At 42.3% G+C, this 27,211-nt stretch overlaps 1 protein-coding gene across 1 annotated transcript in view; it reads left to right on the top strand.

Annotated features, from left to right (window-relative positions):
- TRABD2A (TraB domain containing 2A) overlaps positions 1-27,211 on the top strand; it is an 87,149-nt gene that overhangs the window by 38,085 nt on the left and 21,853 nt on the right. Inside the window, exons 3-4 of the mRNA XM_005486269.4 lie at positions 18,604-18,750; positions 20,904-21,078. Of these exons, the coding sequence (XP_005486326.2) occupies positions 18,604-18,750; positions 20,904-21,078 (322 nt within the window). The remainder of the gene's footprint in view (positions 1-18,603; positions 18,751-20,903; positions 21,079-27,211) is intronic.

The raw sequence follows: 27,211 nt of genomic DNA on the forward strand, positions 1-27,211 counted from the left end.
CCTACTGACTGCCAGTGATTTTGAATTGGGCTGAAAGAGTCACAGGACTTTTGAAATGCAATATCTTATACACAGGAACTCAATCATAGGTTAATTCTTTTTGGACAGCCCATTTTGAAAAACATCACCCTGATTTTCAGAAAGCTGGATGGATATTCATTGTGCTGACTTCTTGTACTTATTCTGAAATTCTGATAGTATGGCAGTGTAAGGCAGTACGGAAAGACTAGAGCTCTCTACCTGTGAATTCTGTTAGGTTGGAATCAGGAGAAGTTTTCCTCTCAGGAAGGCTGAACAGACATTGGAGCAAGCTGCCCAGGGAGCAGCCTGGTGGAGCTGTTTAAGAAAAGACTAGATGTGGCACTTGGTGCTGTGGCCTGTTTGACAAGGTGGTGTTTGTTCATAGGTTGGATTTATGATCTCAAAGGTGTTTTCCAGCCTAGATGATCTGTGATTTCTGTGATTCTGTGACACACATTCCTGTTCAAGTGTGTGTGTGTGTGTGTGTGTGTGTGTGTGCATATGAGCGTGTTAAGCTGAAGCAGCAGTGTGAAGGGAGGTGACACATGTGAAGGGGTTCTGAGAAAGACATGGAGTTGAGAGATAGGGTTTGGTAGAAACATGATTTGTCAAGAAAGATCGGAGTATGGGGAAATCAGAATTCTCTTTGTGAGACTTATTATTTCAGTGGGATTTTTGGGGTTTTTTTGCCTTCTGGCATAAAGACTTGTAGAAGGGAGTAATCTGTGGCAGAGATTACTGCAGTCTCTTGACTGTAGTCTCACTTTCAGCAACCTTTTCTGGTTACTAGAAATATCTTGAGAGTATGTCTGTGCTGTAGGAATGAGTTGAGTGGCTTCTGAGCGCTGTGGGTATCCATGAATAATTTCTGCTCAGTAACTAAATTAATAGCTAATTCAAAATGACACTTGGTATATTAAGTAGGTTTATAAGATAAACTGACTGGTTTTATTTAATAAAATTGAAATTGAAGGACCTGCAGTTGGCAGTTATTAAAGTTCCCGACTGAGCTGTTTTGCAGACAGCTACTGAGCTCATATGATGTAGATGAATTTTTTATCACCAGGTCTCATGATTCCGAGAAAATTATAACCACCACTATGTAAATAATCTCTAAGATGACTTGTTTTGTCATGTAACAAACAGAAATCTTTCATATCTTGTGCATTTGTGGAGTCTAACAAAACTGCCAGGGAGCATATGCTTTTTATAGTCTGTCTTCTCAGATATTAATTTTTGGGAAGACTAACGTATTATTTTGATCGCTGACTTTCTCTCTGCATACATTTCCTTTCACTGCTCTAGATGGCTCTTAATTATTGTGCGTACAATATTTGGTACACAGTTTCAGGTTTGTAGTTGTTATGGTTTAATCCCAGCCAGCAACCCAGCAACCAAGCCCCAGGCAGCAGCTTGGTTCTTCCCACATGAATGGGATCGGGGAGAGAAGTGGAAGGGTAAGAGGCAGAAAACTCATAGTCAACCCAGATAAAGACACTTTAAAACGAAAAGCAAAAGCCATACCCATTCCCAGCTTCCCATGGGCGGGCAGGTGTTTGGCATCTCCAGGACAGCAGGGCCCCCTCATGCCTCGCAGTGGCCTGGGAGTACAGATTCCATCACTCCAAATGTTCCCCATTCCTCCTTCTTCTCCTCATCCTGAAACACTGAGCAAGAAGCCTCATGGTCTGGAATATCCCTTTGGTCTGTTTGGGTCACCTTTACTGGCTGTGTCCCCTCCTATGCTTCCAGCCATCCCCCAACTTCCTCACCAGCCTGGCAGTACAAAAAGCAGGAAAGGCCTTGGCTCTATGTTAACTCTGCTCAGAAATAACAAAAACATCTCTATGTTATTAACCATGTGTGCAGCACTAACCCAAAACACAGGCCCATACTTGACACTGTGAAGAAAGTTAACTCTACCCCATCCAAAACCAGCACAGTGTTACAGCAGCAGCTGAAACCTTTTTAATAGGGAGGAAAAAATTTGCAAAAAAGACTAGAGGCTGAAGCAACCTATCAGTCAATAGAGCTCTTGGTTTCATTTCAGCAATCACTTTTTCAGGGCTGGTAAGGTCTGGTATTTTGGTATCACGTGAAACAGGAAAGTTCTGGGCAAAGTTGCCTGACCTAGAAAATGAGGAATGTTTCAGAGATAACTGGGAAAATAAGGCAACAAACCTTTTAGAAAGCAAAAATCCCCAAGTATTACGTCACTTCAAAATGGAGATGGACCTGGGCAATTCAATTGATACTGCTATTGTAGGAAATGACAATTTGAGACACCTTTCTTGGTTTTGTCCATGAATTCTACTATGGCTTGTAAAAACAGAACTTGTTTCCTTTTTGCCTTTTTTTTTTGTCTGAATACAGGTAATATACAATATTCTACTTACTCTACTTTCTGAAATGAGCCCTTTTTTTTGAGCATCCTTTCCTTAAGAGTACAGCTTCACAAGAGTAGTAAGCACATGATGAATTAGGTATCAAAGGCTGAAGAACTATCACAGGGATGTTGCAACTCAGCCTTTCCTAACAGTTTATTTGCCTAGAGTTGCTGTCTTCATGCCTGAAGAAGCATATACTTTATAGCATGAGAGCATTTGATTATGACTGTTAAAAAACTTCTTGAATTAAATTTATTTTCTTGTCCCAAGGTAAAAGTAAAGAAAAATGATGCATGGACATGAAGCTAATGGTGTCTTAAGTGCAGTGCTGGAAACTGTACAGTGACCCAGGGAAATGCATTTCTCTTCTTTCCTTCCCATATTAGCTTCACCTCATACCAAACACATTTGTTGTTGCAAGCTGATGTCTTCTTCTTGTGGACTATAATTTGCTGACTCTTTTGTTTGTTAACTGTCTTCTGTACGCAGGATGAACAGTGGTGATGCCTGTCTCTTTCCTCAGGCTTCTTTTGTCCTGAATTGGTTAAGTCAGTATCTTCATCCTTTCCAGTAGCTTATGTTTGCAAACCTCTGAACAGTCTTCCTTTTCTCCTCTGGACTCTGAACTTGTTTCTTTCTCAGTAGTGTACAAAACAGAATGCAAGAGACTGGCAGAGGCCTTGACAGGACTGGATAGGACAGCTTAATTACCTCCCAGTTGTTATGTATTACACTACTGGAAACTGCTTTGGCAAAAACATCATGTTGTTGATTCACAAATTTTCTAATGCCTTGCCACCCACAGATCCTGTGATGGTATGACTACCTTCTCAATAATTCCTCATGTTTATTTTTGTGTTGATCCTGATTTTTGCTTCCCACATTTTGATTTGATCCACCTGCGATTATCCGTACATTTTACCATAACTGTTGTGAAATACTGTGCTATCTCCAAAGAGGAAGTTCTAGTGACCTTTTTGACCTTGAAATTAAAACGACCTGACCAAAAATGAAAAAAAAACAAGCCAAAACAAACCAAAACCCCACCAAAATTTGTTGTAATAAGTCTTCACATACTGAGACAGACACTCAGGAGTTCACAATCAATTTTGTTATTTTTAGCTCCTTAGCCTATTACAGAAAGGCTCATTCAGTTTGCAGTGAGAGCCCCTGTCCTGGGAAGACCTCATAAATTAGCTTGCCTAAACATACTGCCTGTTTCTAAGTCTAAAAAGTTCTTTGATTTCTGTGCCCATGTGATTTGGAAGCTCAAGAGATATGACAAGCTTGAAACCCAAATTTGTCAGAAATGTTACAAATTAATTGTAATTGTACATTTATTTCATTAATGTAGTAAATCCCATAAGCATTTATTTGATATCAAATACTTACTAAATAATGTCAGAACATATGAAGAATAAAATGGAATGTGGAAGGATTATGGTGTTTTAGTTCATTCAGCCGTGCCAGCTTGTGCAGTGATCCTGAGTGCAGTGTGTTTTGCAGTGCTGCACGAGTCCCACGCCATGTGTGACTGCAGACTCCTCAGCTGTGGTACAGCCGTGCCCAGTAGCACAGGGCACTGTGTGTGCTCTAGCTAAAGTCCATGTTTGGTATGCATTGCTTGGAAAGAGAAGAGGCAAATGTTTTGGGAGCTTTAGCAGTGTGTCTGAGGTTGTGGTATTTCACATCTGCAGAGCAGGACTTCTGCAGTTGGAAGCTTTAGTGCCAGCAGTGAGCCCACGTTCCAAGTTTCTGGCATAAGTTCCTGATGAGCTGTTTCAACAGGCTTGGTGCAACCATCTGGTCACCCTATGAAAAGGGAACCTGGTGGTAGCACTTGGACTCTTTGTTAAACTGTGGGGCTTTTTTCCCCTCCAGAGTGTGTGCTTTCTGCAAGGCTTTTTTATGTTAGCTGTAATTCTTGCCAACACCTTTGAAAGACACCCCATGCTTTGTTTTTGAAAAGAATAGGGGTGAGGATTAAGAACCTTATGACAAAAGCAGACATATTTTCTTGTGTCAGCAGTTAAGAATTTGAAAGACTGTAAAAAAACTTTTTATAGAAAGTGACCACAGGACTCCCTTTCTACAACGACTCCCGCCCCCTCCAGTAACCTGTCAATGTGTAGCTGCCCTTCAAAAGTAGGATAAAAGTTTCAGAGTACTGTCTGGGTTTAGCCAAAACAGTTACTTATGCAGCTGATGATTTGTTATTTATGTTCCCTTCCAAATAAGGGAAATTGACTTACAGGTTGATGGTCATTTAATACTTTTCTTTGACTTGTTAAATTAGGAATTTTCTTATAGGGTAGATAAAGCTGTGAAGTCTAATGACTGTGATAAAAAAAATTGAATGGACATAAGCAAGTAATGTACAAAATATTTTTTCTGGTGGCCAGTGTTTTTGAGCACTGTCCACCAGCAGGTCTGCCCTTGTTATGCCCAAATATTCATTGCACCATTTTGCAGCAGGGGAGCAGAAGCTGTGGAGGTAGGAGAGGAAGATGAGAGGAGAGGAAAGAAGGACTTGAAAGAACAGCCTTGGACTACCTGAGCATGGCAGAAAGGCTGAAGTAAGCAAATATTTTTGTTTAAAAAAAGTGCTATTATGGCCCATCAGGAAAATAATAGAACTGATACTGGTTTCATCAGAAACTTACTGATGAGGGGAGGGTGAGAAGATACCTGGTAAAAGTAACTATTTAAAAACCCCCAAAAGCAGGCACATGCAGCCAAGGCTTCTAAAGGAACTAGCACAGGATACTACAAACTGCTAGGCAGCCTGTTTGAACTTTCATGGAAAACAAACGAGATCCAAGGAAACTAAGCTAGGCAAATGTGGCAACAGTCTTTAACAAGACAAAAGCCCTGTCCCTGGAAGGTGTTAAGCAGAAAGTTGAATTAAAACAATTTTCAAATGTTATGAAGGTCAAATGTGTCAGCACTTTTATCAAAAACAGTTTTTCAGCTATTTTTTGATTTGAAATTGAATTAAGCCTTTCTGCTGGTAGAAGATTGCAGACCATTCTGTGTAGTGCTGTTGCAACAATTCCATTAGTACAGAAAAAACTTAAAGTATGAATTATTTTTATTTCATAATTGCTTAGGTTTGGTTTTTGATGAAGTTTTTCAAAATGTGCAGTCATTTCATGTATAATCGCCTGGTGTCCCTGGATGACTCCTCTGTCTGACCAAAATTTAAATCACCAGTGTGCTGCACCAAACGCATCTTTGACATAATGTACTGAGGGTTGGCCCAGTTGCTTTTGAGCTTCATGGAGTAATTTAAGATAAAAGTTTGTCCTGACAAAATTTTGAGGGCCTCTGGAGCAGAGTTGTGTGATTGCTGAGTAAACTGAAAACATGGGCCTGGATTAATTGAAACGTGAGTAAAATTGTCTCTATGTTCCATCCTGGATAAAAAATAAATGTGCTAAAATATTTTCTGAGGGCCTCTGCAGAGGACTGATATATTCCCAGCAGAGGCTGTGGATCTCTAGCAGACAGGCTGGGAACACATTCATGATTTGGATTGACATTTAGCTGACCATCCTTCTTGCAAAAAGAGGACTTCAGAGAAATGCCACATTCTGTTGCAGGAATAGTTTGTTTCCCTAGCCAAGGATAGAGAATGAAGTAGTTACTTGCCAGTGTGTACAGGCTTTAAGTTTTGTTTTACTTGATTTGAACTGTTCAGGAATGTGTATGCAGTTGGACGTGCTGAGATCCTTCTGTATGACTCAGGTTTGCACTTTCTGAGAAGTAGTGCTGCTGTTTTGTGTTTGTGAGCTTGCACTGTTCTGGTGTGAACAAAACAAGCAGGACTGTTCTCAGGTAGCAGTTCTGTCCACTTCATCTGAAAGGTCTCCTGGAGACCTTTCCTGGAGGAATTTCCTGGACAATTTCCTGGAGGGAATTGTACTGGCGGGATTGCAATAGAGGCTGCAGAGGATTGGGATTCTGGGTTTGGCACTAAGCTTTGATGATGAGCAGAGGACATACCAAGGGAGTGAGTTATTTCCCTGTGGTCTCATTCTCACCATTTATGGGTGCATGTGGAAGCACTTCCTTCCACAGTGCTTCTTGTCATCAGGCAGAGAATCAATACTGCTGTGTCAGGAGAATCTGATATATCATCTTGCAGCTTGAATGTCATACTGAAATATTGACACCCTTTGCTGTTGCATCCAGGAGGTATGAAGAGCTTCATTATAAAAAGCAAATGTGACAGCACTTAACATGTGACCATCGGGAGCAGACGCTACCCTTCTTCCCTCCTTTGGAGCAGCAGAAAACTGGGAGCACTGAATTGAGTGAGCTCTGACTGGACTTGTCAGGACCCCACCCCACTAATGGCACCTTCATTGTCTGAGTGGCCTATTTGCATACTCACACAGTCAAAGTGGATGCCAGCAGGTCACGAGTAAGCCTGGAAGAGGGGGCTTGGAATGGAAAAGGAAGAGAATTTATATAGAGCTCTATCTTGTTTGTGCAGCAAGAAGAAGGGCTTCAGCCCATGTATCACAACCAGCTCAATGTGCTCATAGAGTGTGAAATTCTTTTTTGAATGCAAGAAGGCGAGTAGAAGCAATGAAGTGCGACACTAGCTAGTGTTACACCTAATTTTCAGCACTGTTCAGCTAGAAGCATGTAGCTGGTTAGAGCTGAATTTTTGGGAAGTGATGTGCATGCACATGACAAAAGGCTTTAATGTTCTCTGTGCTTGAAATTCGCATGTGTATTCACTGCATTTTGGACTCACAGAGATCCCAGTGATGTGCAAGGTATCCAGTGGCTTCTGAAATCTCTTCAAAAACTTACATTTCCTTTTTACATAAATTCCAAACCTCTCAGCAGATTCTGGAAGTGTGACCATGTTTCTGAGCTTTCTGGGGTTTATGTAAGAATTTGAAATGCAGTTTTGTCACAAACATCTGTTTGAGCATGTTTGAGCTGTCACAGATGTTATTCTATATAAGGTTTGCTGGATCTATACAAGATGTTTGATGTGAATTTGATTTTCAGAACCAAGTGCATTGAACAACACAATAAATATGGCATGTTCTGAACAGGAACCTCTGTTGTCCTGTTAGGTTTCTGTTTAGTTTTATTAAATCTTGAATGGTGCAGAGCCTGACAAACTGGTGTGGCTGGGAGAAACACAAGTCTGGTTTTGGTGGAGGGGTGGTTTTGGATGAGTGTTCTTAGGGCAATGTCTAGGAAGATTCCTACACTAGCAGGGCTCCTGTGGGCTTTTCTTCCCTGATGAAATACTGCTGCGTCTAAAAACATTAGGCAAGAATTAATACGGACATTTCTCTGTCGTCAGTGAATCCCTGTCCTGCTCATGTGTAAGGAGGCAAAACCACTCCCAAGAGTAGAAAGCAAGCTAGTGCGTCTCAGAAAAAAACAGCTGCTAGAAAGGAAGGGGAGGTTTGGAGCTAGGGTTGCTTTGGAGGGCAAACAAGCACGGCTTTGGAAACAGACTCGTGACAGAATGCAGTGTAAGAGCTGCAGCGTTAGGGTGCTCTGTGTGTTGTGGCATGCTGTGTGTGTAGGGCTGGGAAGGGCTCCCTGTGAGCCATGGAACTACCCAGTCCATCGGGGCCCTCTCGGTTAATGCCTCTGGTAAAAGATTCCCCACCTGAGAGTGACACCTCGCTGGCTCTCAGACACCACATGTCCAGTTCTTAGGAGGCAGCTTTGTGTCAGAAATTGTTAGTTAGAAAGTTTACACATGAGTCAAAAGTACCAACAGGGCAGCATTTTTCCTATGCTCAAATGACGAATTTGTAGCAGTTGAGGTTTATGAGAGTTTCTTCCTTCTGTGTGATGGATTTTGACACAAGTTTTTCAATTGCAGCTTTATTTTCCTTGCATATGAATTTGTGATGAGTGTTTTAATCCTTTAATGTGTATGAATATTTTAAAAAACCCGTAGAAGCTATATGATGTGGGATATGTAGAATATTGCTACTTATTCTGTGTCACAATTCATAGCATCAATGATTGATACCAGAGTAATCTCTGAACTCTTTTATCCTTAATCCAGTGTCACAACACTGCATAGACACAAGGCTTGTGGGCCTGCATCTCAGATTTTGACTGAAGAGACAGAAGCATAAGGAGCTCCAGTAGGTGTTGCCTGACGCTAAGAAGGTGCACGCTACTAACAATGTAATGATGCACGAGGGAGGCGTACTTCAGCAGATCTTTGGGGTGGATAACAGTAGTGAAATTTAACCCAGGGCTTTCTCCACATTGTGTTCTCATTCAAATCCAAATTTTAAGGGTAGACTTTTTGTAGTAGAAGTCTCATGCTTATGCTGTACAGGCCTTCTTGAGAGTTTTTTGTTCAAAAAATGGAGTTGAGTCACTTGATGTTTTTGAATCCTTTACAATCTTTTGCACCAGAGATTTTGCTTTGGTGCTGAATATTACAGGCCATAAGTCAATATATTCTTGCATTTTTTCATACAGAAAGTTGCTGGTTGAGTTGATACAAGTTACACTGTGGCTTTTTCACTAATTTCTGAAAAGTATTGCCCTGCCTAGCCCAGGAAACCTACCCAGTAATTCACTTTGAGGCCAAAGTGTAACATGCCCATAGATAAATCCTGACATCCTTTGTTCTTGTTTCTGTTCATTTCATCACACCTCAGAGCCTGCCTGCTTATCTTGGACCATTTTAATCTTGCCAGTCAGACTTACATAATCACAGTGACTTAGCAAAACTTCTGAGCTCTTGGCAGAGAGCTCTGCTTTTCTCAGGGATCTTTGAGCAAATGTTTATCCAGAACACTTACCCTGACAGTAAGTGTGTGTGACCATTTGCTGGAACTGCTGTGGGGAATTTGACCTGCCCTGGCCTTTAAAAAAATGATTTGACTATCTAGGGCTCAAAAGTGCTAAAGAAGATGGAGTTAGCAGTTGGAAAAGTTGTCTATCTTGTTCACTGAAATTTTTAAGACATTTCTGTTCAGTTGGTCTAAAAGGTTTAAGTTCAAAGATACTCTCATGGCTTTTTGCCCCGCAAAATCTTGCAGTACCTTTTTTTCTCATCCATTCCAAGTGGTAGTGACGGAGGAGACCTTTAATAAAGCTTCTGCTATCCAATTTGAGCTAGTACCCTTCTGCTTTCTTATCTTATGGACTGCAGTTACATTTTGATGATATAACACTTTTATTTTCAAATGTAGGCAGCAGAGGAATTTGAATAATAAAGGCATGTAGTACAGTGAGCAAGTACTGCTCAGGGCTAGCACAGGAAAATAGGACTCTTTTCTTCTGACTTGGATGCATTGAAACTGGCTCAGAAGACCACAGGTTGAAGTCTTCCACATTTTGCCAGTAACAGTTTACCTTATAGGAGATGTGTTGCAAATCAGTTGAATTTAGACAGCCACTTAAAATTCCTGAGGGATCCTTGTTGGCATGCAACAATTCTTTCCAAGAGTGAAACAAAAATGTAACAAAACCACCCAGATACTTTCTAGCCTTTTGCTCCAAAGTGCCAAACAGCAGCTTCCTCATGGCATTGGCAGCAGATGGATTTTCCTGGGTCTGAAAAATCTAAATATTTTAGATTGGTGTATTGGCTGAACTGGGACAACTGGTCGTGTCCTAATGTGGACAGCCAGGGAGGTGAGTGGAGGTGCCATCTGGCAGTGGATCCATGTGACTCATTCCAAGGGTATCATCTTAGGAGGTTCTTACTGCACAGCTGGTGGCTTGTAAATTCCCATCCTACCTTGGGACATGCTATTTTTGTTGTGTGACTGAGCTCACAGGTACTATGATAAACACAGATTTAGGCCTGTGTCTCACTGTTTGAAAATCTTGTCAGTCATTCCTCTTGGAAAACTTTTGCATTGAGAGCTTCCAGCCTTTGATCCTCTTGAAACCAGCTAGGGACCATTCCAGCAGTTCTTGTTTGAAGTTATTTGTTGCAAGTGTAACATTATATAACAACATAGAAATATAATGTAAATTCTTCCTTTCACCTCTGTACCGATGGAAAGGTCATCTCAGCTCTGCTGTGCTCCTTCGGGAAGCCAAAACCTTCTCTTAATAGTTGCCTACAACATAAAGAGTAGTTCAAAACTGTTGTTCTGTTTGGAACAGCAGCCAAAGTCCTGGCCTAATTGTTCTATTGAGTGGAAAAATCAGTGCTGAATGTTTTATACAGAACATGCTTTCCTAGCTGGCAGAACTTCAAGAAAACCCAAAGATCTTGTTGCATGGTTACCGGAAGACATATGATAACTGTCTGGGCCTGTTTGTGGCATTGCAAGGTTAGGTTATTTACTCTAGCAACCTTGTAGTCTTGATTTGTTCACACATAGAGGAATTGTGCAAGTAATGCACATCAGTTTTGCAGAAGGATGGGGAAGCATTCCAGTCAATTCAAAATAGGTGTTCTGAATTTTTCATTCCACCAAAGAAAAAAGGTGTACAAATATTGGTGAGAATATATTCAGAATTCTAAATTCCTAAGGAAGCAATCTTTGTTGTTTAGTCCTAAGCTATACATGGCCTGTGGTAGAGAGGAAAAATTAAAAAAATTCTGAAGGTAAGCAGGCAAGTAAGAATTTTTCTTTCATCTAGCAGCATTCCAAAGAGCATCTGTGAGCACTGAGTGAAAAAAACATGGCAGCTAAACCCCATGTCATTAATACCAAGTTTGTTTAGTGTCTGTATTTGTGGATCAGGAAGATAGAAAGTGCTTCTAAATATTGTCCTTAAGCTGTGAAAGATAGGCAGTCTTCAGCAATTTTACTAGTTTACTCCTTACAGTCACAAACACAGTGAAGTGTCATAATTTCTACATTTTTTAAAATGCTTTCTACAGTTGGAAAGTCAATTTTTTTTCCTTTCTAAGATAATTTTCCTGTGTGGATGTTAAAAAGTGTAAAAAAAAATCTGTTAAGCTCAGGATTTTTGTTTTGTTTCAACTGCATTTAAGACTATCCAGTGAAAAGAAAAGCAGAGGAAGTAGATCAAAGCAACTATTTTAGCAGAATTTTATTCAAAACAAACAAACAAAATGCCAACTAAAACATCAGTTGCAGATGCTGAATTTTAAAAGTATATCTAGTCTCAGCCCAGGAAACCCTAGTTTCAGGTTTTTTGCCTTGCAACTTGCTTATTTTTTAATACAATCTTGAGATGGTTCTGTTAAGTGCCTTGTGAAGTAAGTAATGCACAAAAGAAAGAAATTATTGCTACTAGTGTACTGGTTAGACAGGTCTGTAAACTGGAAAGGGAGTATATTCTAAGAGAAATGAGGATAGCCAGTAATTTCTTTTCATTTTGGTCATTGTTCCAAATTATTTTGAAGCTGGACATTGCTAACTGAAGAAATGCTGAGTAGGAGACAGGTAGGAATTCTAAGTGCAGTAGGTTGAAAATAAAGGGGATTTTTTTGCCTTCGACTTTGCTTCAGGACTGCAGAAACCTGAAATTAGACAAAGGGCTAGTCTGTTTCTTGAAGTAAAAATGTATCTGATGGAGATTTGATATGTGAAGGTTTTAGAAACGAACTTTGGTAATATTTACAAAATCTTTAACAAAGATGGAATTAAAAAAAAAAAGTTTAATCTTTCTCCAATAATGTGTAAATATGGATCACCAGTTCAAGGATTTTCTACACTATACGAAGAATTCACTTCCTATGCACTATGGAATGAAAGCTTGGGAGATTGCTGCAGAACAGGGAGGAATCCCAATAAGCTTAGATGGAGATTTCTCAGGATGAGTGCAGCTGCAGGTTCATAGTCACATAATTAACCCTATAGAAAGTGGGAGCAAGTTCCTGCGAGGTCTTGGAGGTATCCAGGTGTAAATTACAAGCCATCCTGAGAAACGGGAACAATCTACTCTACTGCTGGTCTTATTCCACATTCAGCACATTGTGGGGCATTTATTTCTGCTGCAGTCCGTGGAAACATAAAACTTGCATTTTGCACTGTAAATCACTGTAAATTACTCAGACAAAAGGCTATGTATTAGTGCAGTCTATTAATGTGTTGCAGTTCTTCCAGCAGTGCTGTAAGTAGTTCCTATGATTCAACATTATCAACCATCCTTCTGCAATAAGAAGAGAAGGAAAAATTCATTAATTGCTTCTAAAGCCTTGTTTTTTATAGGTCCTCATTGAAAAAGGGTTGGTTTGTGTATTCCTATTTAAATTCCAGACAACAACTTAAAACTTTCAGTGTCTTCTGTTTGGTCCTGGTAAGACACACTGCAAAAATTTGGCAAAAGATGTGTTAGTGTGAGTTTATTGTCAGCAGAGACAGATCAAATTCTTCACTCCCTTTACCTGTGTCTGCATTGTTTTGTCTGACTTGAGGCAAACTGCATGTCATCTAAGTGACTTGGATGATCCTGCTACAGAAAAGGTGCTTCCTCTATTTGCAATGCTGTCTTTGAAAAAAACCCAAATATGAATACTATGAAACCCATGGGAAATGTGTAACTCATATGCATCCTAAAGTAGTTTCCATTTCCTTTTATTTCATTGACTTCTACTGTTTGTCTCTTGTCTGCTGGACAGGTCCCTCATACCACCTCTCTCTGCTAATGCCTTTAATCCAGTCTTTCTCACAGAAGTGATTCAAGTTTGAGAATTTGCCTCATTTTACTCTCTTCATTACTAAAGCAACAGTTCTGAAAGTGACTTAGACAGCTCTGAAGGCTGCAGATGGTGGGTTAAACGTCCTTTTGCCATTTTCAGCCCATGCCAAAATCAGGCTTCTCCCTCCTGCGTGTGCAGGAGTTCCTCATGGTAAGTGGGTTCAGGCTTTGAGGCACTGGCATTGCCAGTCCCAACTGTCTGTTGAAGGCTCACCAGACTTCTAAAGAGCTGCATCACACTGGAGCAAGAAATCCTGCTTTCTTCTCAACACTTGGCCTCCTGGATCATTACCATGACAAAGGAGGATTATTGACTTTTTAGTCATGATGCTTTTGATTTAAGGCCTGGTTTGATTTGGGGCAATAGTGTTCATTGGCCCAGAGAAGCAATGGTCTCCTCCAGGTGAAGAGCAAGCAGAGAAATGTGCTTTTGAGAAGGAGGAGAAAAAGGCAAAGAATTGGCTGAAGAGGCTGAATGGAAGCTGTAATGGATGCAGTTTGTCTCTGGGAAGGACCCCAAAAGCAGCCCATGATTCCTTAAGACAATTAAAAGCAAATTGTCCGGCTGAGCGATCTCAGAGCAAGGAAGATGCTCCTGGGACTATAATTCAAGGGGTTGAATGGCCCTCAAAAACTGAGAGCAGAAAGAAAAAAAACCCCGAAGATGAGGCAAATGATGGAACAGATGTGAGTGCTTTTGTTGGGAAGGCTTGGAGGCTAGTGGGATAGCGATAGGCTAATTTGAGGCGAATAATGCCAGGTTCTTTTCATATGCAGAGTAGCACTTTGATCCAATGTGGATGAAAGTACTGAAAAGTGGAGAGGATGGCAGGGGGTCTTTTGTCTTTGACAAAAAAGGCATCTGCCGGGCTCTAACTCCCCTTTCCCCACCCCCTTAGCCTAGCAGGCCGCTCCAACAATGCTAGCAAAGGGGACAAGTGTCTCCTGACAGCTGAAGAAATCTCCAGGAGGAGAATGAGGTTTGCAGCAATATGTATACTGGAGAGCTTAATCGATTTTTTCCACGGTACAAAAAGGGGGAAAACAGGGATCACAGTGAAAATGGGAGGTGGGAGATAAAAAAATCCCTTTCTAATAAACTTGTTACTTTTGTTCTCCAAATGCATCTTTTCAGAAGATGCTTTGATGCTAGTATGAATACACTTAATGGAGCAGAGTAGGATGGAGTTGCTCGAGAGGGTGTGTGAAATGAGGAAGAATAGTCTTGCAAGGAGGATGAATGTAGAGTGATTTCTGTGCATTCCAATACAGGAAAGATCTTGAAAATAGTAAAATAGTGTAATGCAAGAGATATTTGCAAAACAGAAGAATACTTTTTGTACCACCTACTGGAGGAGCTCAGATCTACCCAAATTCTTAGGTTTAATTTCTAAGAAAAAACAAAAATTTCTTTTTAACCTTTCCATATTTGCTGTTTTCTTAACTGCTTGGAATTACTAGCAATGAAAGGACTGCAGGATTGGATGAGGATTTTAGAAGGTAAGCAAAATTTGTGCCTAGCAAATATAGCAATTTCAGACCAGCTGCTGATGTGGTACCTGCTTCTGCTCTGTTGACTTTCTTCAGTTTTTCACACCTGGTAAACAAGACTTATGTCCGGTTTGCAGAGTTTGATGGCTGTGGTCTTCTTTAACTTTGCACCCAGTCTAATGTTTTCTTTGAGAAGTAATGGCAGATAATGAGTTATCAACTTCTGAGCAAGACCCATCTCAGTAAATTAAATCCTTCAAGAACAGTAGGTTCAGGAATCTTGACCTTTTTTTTGAGACCCTGACCCTGACAAAGTTTATCCATTACTGTTTACTGGAGATAACCTTCTCACTAGGGCAGAGCTTTAAGCAACCTCTGATATCGCAAACAGATCCTACCTCTTTACCCCTCTCTTTCTGCTGAGGACTTTCAATTCCCCCAAGAAGGTAGGAGTGATAGAGGAATTGAGAGGAACTATCTACTTGCTTTGAGAGGCTGTACCCTTACACTGATGGCAAATTGTAATCCTGTGTATCTGTTCAGTAGGTGTGCCATCATCCCCCCTCCAGAAGATGCCACCGTTCTTTTCAGACTAGCTGATGTGGAGAGTATTTTTGACAACAGAATTTCCTGTACTCCAGCTGTGCAAAGCCTGATGCATGAATTTCTGTAACTCATTAGGGAGGGCTGATTTTTAAGGACATTGATGCTCTCTTGATTTCTGCCTCTTTGTTGTATCTTGATTTTCTTGCTTCTGGTGCAGAAGGACATGAGCTGCTGCTGCTGCTGCACTGAAAGGAGCAGAGACCACCCCTGTCCCTCACAGCGCCAAGGTGGAGGTCTACTCTCTATGTGGGGGACTTCAGGTGGTTCTTGTGCGAACCTCCCCTCATGTACTATGTACAGTGATAGGATGCAAGTGGTCTAACTGGGGAAATATGTTTGCGGGGAAGTCTGAGCTGTCAGGGAACAGCAATAATCCTCCATGACAAAAGAAGAAAAGCAGCTGATGGACTGCTACTCAAACCGCCAATATAGTCATGGCGTCCCAGGCAGTTGTGGTTAGGATGGGATGTAGGAGTCTTGAGCAGTGCGCTGGGACACTTTGTTCTTTGAGATGAAACATGAACAATCTCATTGTAAAAGCTCCTTTGTGCTTTCCTATTTGGGCAGACAAGCCCTTCAGCTGCTGCCATCCTGAAATTTCTTCATACGTCCAGTATCAACTCTCACACCCCCGACCAGAAAGGTGGACTCTTAGCAAAGGCCATAGAGCTGCCAGAGTTGCCTCACTGGGGCAGTTGTTTGTCATGTCAGCAATAACATTAGAGATATGGAGGACGAGGGGGTGAGTTGCCTCTGTTCCTGTGACTATTTGTGCAGTCATCCTCATAACTGTAGGCCATAACTGAAATTTATGCTGTGTTTTTGGGGCAGATTTATGTAGCTCTTTGCAGCCTACTGTGTGTTCACAGGAAGGAAGATGCCTGTATCGCTTGGCCTGGCTGCTGCAGTGCAGGCCCAGTCTGTTTGGAGGCAAGACGATCTATTTCACCTGAAGCACATTGCAAGGGAGAAGGGAAGAGGTCTGTTTGGACCTGAGGGTAGCGTGCAGAGCAAGTGACAGCAGGAGTACAAGCTGCAGGGATACAACAGAGAGAGCAAGATTGTCCTTCTTCTCACGTCTCACCCAGTAGGCTGGTGTTTTCTCCCCAGAAGCAAGTTACCCTCTACTGATTTGTGTTTGGATGAAAATCAAACAGTAAAGATTGCAAAGCCTCTTTGATGTGCTTAGTCTACATTGAGGCAGTGCTACCTGACCAGCTCAGGAGGCTGCTGCATTTGCTGACTGCTGTCTGGACAGGGACTGTCTGGTCATTGTTTCGAAGTCTGAAAAAGGCCATACTGCTTTAATGATAAATAATCAAGCAGGTGGTATCCAATTTCTTAAAAATAGGCCATTCTCATGTCCAGCTTTTGGCTGGACTGGTTGTACACGTGACATTTTCCTGGCATGACCTAGCAGTCATGGCTGTAGAATGGATTTGTCTTGTCTCTCAGTGAGTGTTGTCTGGTCATCAGCATCCACCAAGAGTTCTCTGAAGCCAAACAAATGGAAAATAATGACTTTGGAGTCTGATAAACTCTAGCCTGCATGCAAGCCTTTGTTCAAATGTAAAGTGGTTTCAATTTGGTTTTGTTCAATTTACTTTAAAATATAACAGAGGTCCTTTGCAAGATAGGCACTGCTTAGTTATATGTAACTTACCCAAGCATCTACACGGAGTTATTATTTTAGTTGAGCGCAGTTTGTACCAATAAAGTGAATTCTTTCCCTTTTTACACAAATGAGATGTGAGTGAATGTTGCTATTCACCCTCCCAGAATTAATGCTCTGTTTTGTGCTTTCATATTGGGTTACATACACAGTGGTTTGGATCCAAAGAGGTAAGTCTAGCTGTAGTGGGGACAGCATGATTTCAAGTCTGATGGAATTTGCACCTTTCTGTAGAAGACAGATGATTGTGGTGCAGAAGTTGCACCTGTTTGTTTCTACATCTGCTCTGTAATCCTAAAATTTGGTTCACAAAGTCTCAGTACAGTGAGTATGCTTACTCATGTGTGAGTTTCATAGTGTTGGCAAATACATTCAGTTCTAGAGTGCCTTTGATGGTGTTTGAGGCAAATGTCCAGGAGGAGTTAATTACACAGAGAGCTTACAGAGCTTACAAAATAACACTCATGAGTAATTTTTGAAAAAATTCAAAGCAGTATATCTGAGCTTACTTCCTTTAAAAATAAAAATAACAGAGCAGTAGGTAGTCAGAAAGCTTGTTACAGTTGTCCAGTTTTGGTGTGAAAACCAGTGTAGCCTGAGTGTAAGCATGAAGAGATGTACACGCAAGAGATGGTAGTGTTTTACTTGCCAGGTGGTGACAGAGGCCTGGTTCTTGCACAGGAGAGTATGCAGCTCCATGCCTCACCAAAGGTGCCCACTGGCCTCCCATGTTCAGCCTGGGGAGCTCCACCCCAAGTCTTTCCTTGGCTTCCTGCCTCTCTGAAGCTTGGTGGCTGCTGTCTGCAGTGGCTGGAGGTACAGAGATTTTGCATCTCTTTGGCTTCAGAGACACCTGTTGGTCCAAAGTGCTCTCTTGTCCCCTTTTAGTGGCTGCCACCCTCATGGGCTGTGCAGTATCCACGGCAGGGGAAGCTTGGATCAGCTGCCAGTGTCTGGGTCAGGCCCTGAGGCCACCACCTTGGGAGAGCCCTGCTGTGCTGGAGGTGGGGAGGCAGCCACATCTGGAGAGTGATCTTGTCTGATCTTCTCTCTTTATGGGCAACAGAGAGGTCCCTGGGCAGCCAGATAGTTTTCCTTGAGGCCAAAGGGATGGGAATGTTTGCATTCCCGGGAGAAGGCTGAGGAGGAGGGAATGCTGTCAGCACCCTGCCTGGGGAGGCAGTCAGCTGGGAGAGACTGAGTGCTGAGCAGCTGCAGGGAGAGCAGCTTCCCGTGTCCCCCAGCAGCCACCACTCTTTCCTGGCCTGCTCCAGAGAGCCATTCCTGCCTGAAATAGGTGTGGTGTCTGAGAGGAGACACAAAGCAGGAAACAACAGCCTGTGACTGTTCTTGCAAATGAGGAAGGAAGGGCAAACAAGGAGAAGCCATGCTTTGTTTAGGAAGGTGGCTGAGGACATATGAGGATAGGAGCCCTGGGGCTCTGTTGTGGTCAGGCAAGCTGTCATCTAAGGGAGCAAGGTTGCCCTGCTTCTGCCTGCCCATTTGTAGCATTTGTATTCATTTGCATTCATTTGTATTCATCAAGTCGCAGGCAAAACCCCATTGAGTGGTGAGTCCATTCCCCCTGAGCAGCCAGGATCCAAGGTGTGAGTAGCTGTGGGGCTGTAGGAGGTTTGGATTGGTGATGTCTAGACTGGCAGGCTCAGAGCAGGAGCAGCTTCAGAGAGCCTTCAGCCAGTGGCTGTGTGTCTGTGACCTTCTTATGGGATGAAAGGAGAACTTACCAGGAACTCTGTCTTTTCCTCCCTTCTCCCCCTCCCTCAGGTGGTCTTTGCTTTGAATCAGACTCTCTTGCAGCAGGAGAGCCTCCGAGCAGGCAGTTTCCAGATCCCCTATACGACAGAAGACCTTATCAAGCATTACAACTGTGGGGACCTCAGCTCCATCATCTTCAACCATGACACTTCTCAAGTGAGTCTTGCCGCTGCAGCCCTTGTGCTACACACATCTCCCTGTAGTGCTAACACCTGTAACACGTGTGCTCGTCTCTCACTCCTTTCTGGGTGACGGCTGGGGTATGTTTCTGGCTCCCTGGCACATCTGCTTTCCTGAGCCTTCTGTTCCAGGCATTTGCACCACCTCAATCCCTCTCCTGCACCCAAGCAGCAAAGGTGCACCTGGCTTTCCCTTTTGGATGAGTGCCATGTTCGCTTTAGCATCAAAGCTCTGTGAGTTAATAATTTACTTTCTTAAGGATCCTGTGGTATTAAGCTAGTTTAGGTATGAGCAAACCTAATGCCAACAGAAAGCAGCAGCAGGCTCTCTTGTGTGAGTAAGAGCAGAGAAACGCACTCGTGGCTTGGACACTTTTGTAAGGCTGGGCGAGTTACAAGCTTTTTAATGTTCCCTATTAGTATGATTGTGTGCTGTGGACAAGGCCCAATGGAGAGAAATGGAGTGAAACGAAGAAAAGATAGATTTAGACTGAATGTGAAGGAAAAGAGACCTTCTGAGACCTCACAGATTTGGGTTTATGGAGATGGTTTCCTAAGCAGCACAATAGAATGTAACACTGATCTTTAAACCATGAGAAAATGCCCAGCAGGGACTAATTTGGCCTATTTGGGCTGTTAGATTAACTAACCTCAGGCTGAGACATCAGGCCTCTCTGTTCTTGTTTGTGAGATATTGCCTGGCAATTCGTGCACATCAGTGAAAACACAGGCTCTGTCCTTAGGGTGCTGAATAGGTGTTGGTACCTGAGCTTTCTGTGCTGAAAAACCATTTTGCTGTGGCATACAGTGCAGAACTGCAGAGCTGCAGAGCCATACTAACTCCTGCTTCTCTGGTGCCGAGCTTTGTGTGTGTGCTGCTGCCTCCCCATCCTGCACACCCACCCTCCTGCAGGTGCAGGCATCCTGGTCTTCAATGCTGCCTAGCTTTTACACCGTGCACTCCATGCACAGGTTTCGAAGCATTTCTCAGAGGAGACCAGCATTTTAAGAGGATGCAGATGCTGCACCACTATCCTGTTTCGATGTTACAGACTGCAGACATTGCCCCTAGGTCCTTGGAGAGAGCAGCTCCGAGACCAGCATGTTGCCAAGGGAAAAACTGCCCTTTATTTAATGTGAGGGGCTCCACCTCAGGGCACTCTCCTTGGCAGCAGAGCTGAATACTGATAGTGTGCCACACTGACAGTTTATGTTTGAAGTAGAACTTGTCCATAAGTTGTATTTGACTCCATGTGGCCCAGTAGATGACTACATCTGGGCCAACTACCCTTTGGAAAGATTCTGTAAAATAGTCTCTGGAGGAATCCAAAGTCTCTGCATCTGCTGCAGCCTTGCAAGGGAAAGCACCTGGCTTATTAGTGGGTCTGCTCTCCAGAAATCGCTGCTTGCAGGCCCTTTAGTTAACCATCCCCATAACTGAATGCCTAAAGCTACTTGTCAAGAAGCCAGGATTGCTGCAACAATAGCAGACCCACATTTTCTCTCCACTGGCAAGAGGTCAGGGTAGTGTGCAGCCACAGCTGCCCCAGGGGAGAAAGCCAGCATTTTAAAAGATACTGTCAGGACAGGGCAAGTGGAGGTGGTAACGCGTTCCTTCTTGACAAAATCTGGCCCTCTTAAAGCTTAGAGATATTTTTTTTAGCTACTTCAAATTGCACGGTTATTCTTTGGCAGCCTGAGGGCTCTGATACCAGTCAAATTCTCTTAGAAGAGCATAATTATCGTTATAGTTATGTCATACCTGTGACAATTTAAGAAAGAGGTATGTAGCTAAAGGCAGTTAGGGGCAAATACTTATTTTTTCAACTGAACAATCAGGGTTTAGGGTCTTCAACGTGGCTCTATCATTTTGACTTTCATTTTATATGTTGACTTTCAATTAAAAAAATCCATCTGGCTAGCTCATGAAATGATGCATTGAGAGAAATGAAGCACCATGCATCATTAGAAGTTTAAGTATTTTTTTAGCTTGCTTTGTGTTTTGTCCTACTGCCTGTGCCTTGAGGGATGAGGCAGTTGCTACACTCTGTGTGGAACAAAAATGCCTGTGCATAATGGCTGCCTCTGAAGCAAATTCCCCTTTCATGAAGACTTTTTTTTCTACCTTAGGTCCCAAATTTCATTAATGCTACACTTCCAGCCCATGAACGTATTACTGCCCAAGAAATAGACAGCTACTTCCGGCAGGAACTCATCTACAAACGAAATGAGCGAATGGGCAGGAGGGTGAAGGACCTGCTGGAAGAGCACCCAGACAAGAGTTTCTTCTTTGCATTTGGAGCTGGTATGTGACTGTGGTGCCAATTAACCTGAACTCATCCTTCCCATGTCATTCAGAAGCATTTTGCAAATGCTTTCCTCAGTTTAAAGAGAGGTCAGTATTTTTACTGCGGCGGACACAGAACTCAGCTTTTCCCCAGTAGTTGTAGCCTAGTAGGAAAACCTTTTCAGTGTAGGAGACTGTTTTTCTTCAGTGTGCAAAGAGCTCACAGTGCATGTGCTTACTGCAATATCTCTTAATTACAGACATATTTGTTGTATGAGGAGGCAAAGATACTGAGTCAACTGCAGTGCATTCACAGGAGGTCATGAAAATACACACGTGTTTATTGTCTGGGCAGACAATGCAAGAGGATGGGAGCAATAGGGAGCTGAGATGAAAGGCTGCATACCTGAGGCTGCACCAGTGCTTGAATTAACCTTTCAGGACATGTTCAAAAGACGAATATGCCAAATTGTGTGAATCTAAGGGACTCAATAAATGCAAGGGACCAAGCAAGGCACAATTTTGCCTTTCTCTTCTTCCTGCACCTCCTTACCTCTTTCACTGTGCTTCCACAAGGAAGTTGTGTCTGGTACTATTTTGGAGCAGCACAGTAGGCTCAGGTGGGGTAAACCTACTCCATTTTATGCCTCTTAGCAGTCAGCAGGACTCTACAGGCACATCCAGCAGCACATTCAACTCAATAAGGCTAGCATCCATGCTTCAGACTAGGGCTGGGTAGAGGGTGTGAACAACATGATTGTTTTGCCATGACTCCCATCTTTTACTCTAGTTCCAGGGAAAGGAAGATGTTAGGATCAGCGTTAAAAAAGATAGGTGCTAATTCCCAGAGAAGTATCACATCCCCTCCATCATGAGCCATATGGTCTTTGGGAAAGGGGGAAAACTGAGACTGGTGTCAGCATCCATGTGTGGTTTTCTAGTCTCAGTGCATATTGCTTTAGTGAGGATGAAAGATCTAGACAAGGCAAGGAGAATACTTACTTAAACACTAAAGGCATTTGTATTCAGAGTCTGTGAGAATTTCTGTGTTAGCAGCAGGGAGTGGTCGTTACCAATTTACCCTAACAAGGGCCAAATGTGTGAGAGCTGAGATGTCAGGAAGGGTGGCTGACCATGTTTTTTCATATGTGTGTGAAGATTGTAACTTGCAGTCTTCCTGCAGTATCACTGCTCTGTGCAACTTGCTGTGACAAGGAGCAATGAAGCAGGCCCTGGTTGTGTATATTCTGTAGGCTAAGACCAGGGCATTTCTGCACTCCATTGCTGAAGTTCTGACCACATTTGCACCTGCTGCACTGACGTTTCTGACAAAAGCATGCACCAGCCCCAGGTCCAAGTTGCATCTGTTGCAGGTAGCTACTCTTCTGTCAGGAGGCCAGTTGCTGATATTTGAGCTTTGGTTAGTGCATCACAGCTTGAGTGATGAGCAGCCCATGTAAGCAGACATGCGTGTTGCTCTCACATGTCCCAAGAGCAAGATCCTTTGATAGGAGAGAGCTTCTTCCCCTCCTTGCAGACTCTCTGAATCCCAGCATCTGCAAATCACGTCTTTAGATGGTTTTGTGTCATTTGTTTCCCCTTCCATCAATTTCTTTCTGTTCCTACCCCTCTGCCCAGACCGTCTGCCATGTCACAGGTGTGCACAGCACTGCCTCAGAGCCCAGAAGCACAGCAGGAGCAGGACAGATCCCTGTCCTTCTTAATTTCTCAACTTTCTTGTTCTCAGCATTCATGCAGTACTAAAATCCTTTCCCAGGCTTGCTGGAATCTCGGTTTTCTTTTTCCTGTTATTTTCCCAGTTCCCTTTTCTGTGTCCTGATTGCCAATATTTCTATACTGCAGCACTCCCAGGAGCCTTGTGCCTAAATGAACACACTTGATCTTTGGCTATGTGTACATGGCTTGATCTCCAAGAACCTGGTGTGCTCTTCTCATGCTTTTCCATCATACTTTTGAACCCAGACAGCTTCCCTGTCTTCTCTGGTGACTTTGGACTGATTTTGAAATTGTCTCTAATTACTCTCTGGCTTTGATACCAGTCTGTACTCTGTTCTCATCTGCTCTTCCAAATAGTTGTGTTCAAAGGATAGTGCCAGCCTCCCACGTTTAGCAGCACAATTCTTGATTACATCCTTGTTTGACTGCATGAGGTTTTTTGGTGGGTTTTTGTTCATTTGTTTATTTGTTTCATTTGTTTCTTATTAAGCATCTAAACGAGAATTAACATCACAGGATATATTGCAGAAAACAGATCAATTTTTACAGATTTCTAAAGTTTCCTGAGTGCATATTGCAATTATGAATGCAGTCTTTCATTGTTTTCCAGCAAGCTAATTCAGCCGTTTGCTTATGCAGATTGCTGTATGTGATAGATAATTATGTGGAAGAGTTATTTTTATGCCAGCAAGCAGTGAAGATGAACAAATATCTTGTGATCAGTTTTAAGCATTGTTTGGAATTGTACTGCTGTTAATTACTGTGAAAAGGTTCCAGGAAAGTCCTCATACAAGGCAGGTTAGAATGAGTAGTAGGAAAAGAGAAGCAGAAAAAAAAGGCTATAGGAATGGAAATAAATCATGATGGCGCGGTGGCTTGCCCTCTTCTGACCACCAATGAAGAAAGTATCTCCTAGCAGTAGGTTATAACCTGCAGGGCAACGTTGTATTAAAATGGTAGCAGGATATTTAAGGGTCTCCCAGTCAGTAGAGAAGACTTTCAGTTGTTTTCTTTACAGATTTTTTCACCCTGTGAAAAAAACAGCTAGGCTTTTTGTAAAGAAAGTTCAGTCTTTTAATTAACAAAACACCATTGAAAAAACAACTTTTATCATCAATTATATGCAAGCAAGGTCATGGTTTGTGGGTGACTGTGGTATTACATATACCTTTTCTTGTTATTTAAGTACTCTTGATATTTTTGTTTTAAACAGAGGAAAATCAGAAAATACTGATTTATTTTATATGATAACTGGATTGATAGGATTTAGAGAGGTGTAACACATTGTGCAAAAGAAGTCTTCTCCCTTTTCAGGTCTTGATATAGCTGCATGACTATAGATGTTATGTTATTGAATTATGTGTGGTAATTTGGGCCATAATCAGTTTGATCATTAGATTCATTACATTTTATGCATTTTTAAAAAGCAATGAGGCAGACTGTCCCTATATTTGGTCAAAAATACTTCACAGTCAGAGCTCATTTCTGGAACTATTTTTGTTTGGAAGTAATTTGCACCAAAGCGGAGAGCTAAAAACCAGCAGATTTTGCTAAAAAGATCCAAAACACTTTGCTTCTGGCCAGAGTACAAACAAGGAAAGTTTCAAGCCAAAGTAAGTCTCTTTGAGGGAATTAGAGGAAAGCCCGGGAAGAGAGGGCTGGCAATGCCAGCAGCATTCCACTATGTTCAGTAAAAATTTGTCTTAACTGTGGACAGGCCTTTATGTATGGCAGCACCAGGGTTACGAGCCAGGCCTACTCCCTTTTGCCAGTGGCAGAACTTGTGAAGCAAGTTCTTCAAGCAAGCCAGCTATAATCTTTCACCAGCAGTCTTCCTTCCCAATGCATTTCTAATTTCACTGCATTCTGGAGCGGCATGTTCAGGCTCTGGATGCAAAGCGAATGTGAGTGATGGCACATGTGATTCCATGTAATGCCAGCCAGGTAATGCCGTAGGTTTCTGGTTTATCTAGGAAAGGAACACTGACAAAGTGAGAACTGCATTGTCCTGCTGTACTGTGTAGAGTTTTTCCACTTGTCCAAATTTTACAAGGGTGCTGCATGCTGGCTAAACCTTCCCAGAGTCAAGGGACAGTTGATACTGGCAGAGAGCTCTGGAAATTGTCTGATTCATCCCTGTGCTCAGAGCAGGATCATATAGAGCACACAGTTTTCCTAGGACTGGAGTATGGGCAAGGATGAAGATTCCAGAATCTCTCTGAGTAATCTCTTCTAGTGTTTAAGCACTGAAGATGCTTTTTCTTATGTGTAAGTCGGACTTCCTGAATATCACTTTTTGTCCATTGCCTCTTGTCCTTTTATGGAACATTACTACTGGGAAAAGTTCTGCTCTGTTTTGCAACCTCCTATGAGATATTTATGCATAAGTTATGGACCCCCAGCCTTCTCTTGTCCAGACAGAATAGTCTCAGTCTCTCCTAGAATTACACACAATTATGTTCTAATTGTTTCATTATCTTTGTGGCCCTTAGCAGCACTCTCTCCAGTATGTCCTCATCTCTTTTGTACTGGGAAGCATCCATGTAGACACTGGATGGACCCAGCTGTGTGTTACCAGGGCTGAGGAGCAGGAAAGGATCACCCTCCTCAATCCGCTGGCAGCACTTCCCCTCACACAGCCCAGGGGGCCATTGACTGCCTTTGCCACAAGGACACCTTGCTGTCTTAAGTCCTGCTTGATGACCACCAAGACACCACATCCTTTTCTGCCAAACTAGTCTTCAGCCAGCTGGTGCTCAGCCTGTCATGGTGCCTGAAGCTATTCCTGCCCAGGTGCAGAACTTGATTTGCTGAACTTTATGAACCGAGCTTTCTCTCATCATAAATCCATACTGACCCCTCCCAACCATGTGCTTATCGCTGACACATTTGGAAATAATTTGCAGGCTGATCTGCCCCACCACCCCCTGCAGGAGCAGAGGTGTTGCTGAGCAGTTTTTAATTCCCCAGATCCTTCTTCCTGTGCTTCTTGAAGACAAGAATTACCCTTGCTTTAGTGGCCTCTAGTGACATTAAGCAAGCTAACAGAGTTTCTCTGGAGGTATCATACAGGGACTTGTATCCTATAGGGGCTGGTCTATTTGAATATTCCATAACCTGATCCTTCTCCACCCCTAGAGAACCTTCTTTGCTCTAGACTTTCTCCCTAGTCATGGGAACCTGAGATTCCTGAAGGTAGGTTTGACCACTAAATAAAGTAACAGAGACATTTAGTACTTGGCCTTTTCCACATTCTTTGTCATCAGGTCTTCTACCCCTTCGGTGTTTAGATTATATTTATCTAGTCTACAGTTTACTGCTGACGTGCAAGTAGAGGCGTTCCATGTTCCCCTTGATGTTTCTAACCAGATTCAAATCTAGATGGATTTTTCTTCAGCATGGTAATTTTATTCCATTTTATTCATTTAGCTTACTTATGGTTTCTCTTGGAGGAGCTGAAGAATAAGACAGGAAAAAAAAAAGTGTTGGGGTTTTTATTTTGTAGGAGGAAGCATACTTAATGGCTTGAGATCTTGACTTTATTTTGACAGACAAGACCTCTGCTGAAGCCAGGTTTCTAGGAGCCAATTTTAAATTCCCTCTAGTCTCTCCTGCCTCTTTGAACGGTTGAGAAACTCCAAAGTGTCAGTTCATGAATAAGAAGTACAGAGGGATCAAAAATTCCTTATATCCCTATGGAAGAAATTACTGACTTCAGTGAGAGAAGCTGGCTGATTTGACAACCTCAGAAGCTGGTCCTCTTAATCTTGAGAACACTGGAAAATTCCTTTTTCTCGTAGAGCTATTTTTCCTTGCTCCTGAAAAAAACATCATTCTGAGGCTTTAAAGTATACTGGATGTTGGTAAGGCACCATTAACACAAATAAAAAAAGGATATTGATATCTTCAGCTACCATTTCTTCTAATTACTAAAGGAAATAACAAATGTGTTTATTTGGCATTAGTCACTGTATGGAGTCAAATCTCCAGGGACTGACTGTTTTTTTTTCCCAGACAGAATGTGTTACCACCAATGGTTATCCCAGTCTGCTGTAGTCCACCAAATGGTTTCCTTCAGCTTCTCCAGGTTTTGAGGCAATCCTTGTGATGTGAGAGATCAGTTTTGTGTCAGCCTTAGGTGCCACATAGGCATGCCTAAACCCTTTTCCATCAATCCTTATGACATAAAAAGAAAAAACAACAAACAAACAAACAAAAAAATAACAAGAAAAAAAAACAAAAACAAACAAAAAAAACCCCAACAAAACAAAACACAAAAAACCCACAAAAGAAACCCCCACAACAACAACAAAAAAACCAAAACAAAACAAAAATTCCAGGGGCAAGTGTGCTGAATCTGAGTGATGTTAGGTGGTGCTGTTTCTGCGTAGAGCTGTTCAGTCCTACTTCTTGA

The sequence above is a fragment of the Zonotrichia albicollis genome, chromosome Z (assembly GCF_047830755.1).
Source record: "Zonotrichia albicollis isolate bZonAlb1 chromosome Z, bZonAlb1.hap1, whole genome shotgun sequence".
NCBI classification, from domain to species: domain Eukaryota; kingdom Metazoa; phylum Chordata; class Aves; order Passeriformes; family Passerellidae; genus Zonotrichia; species Zonotrichia albicollis.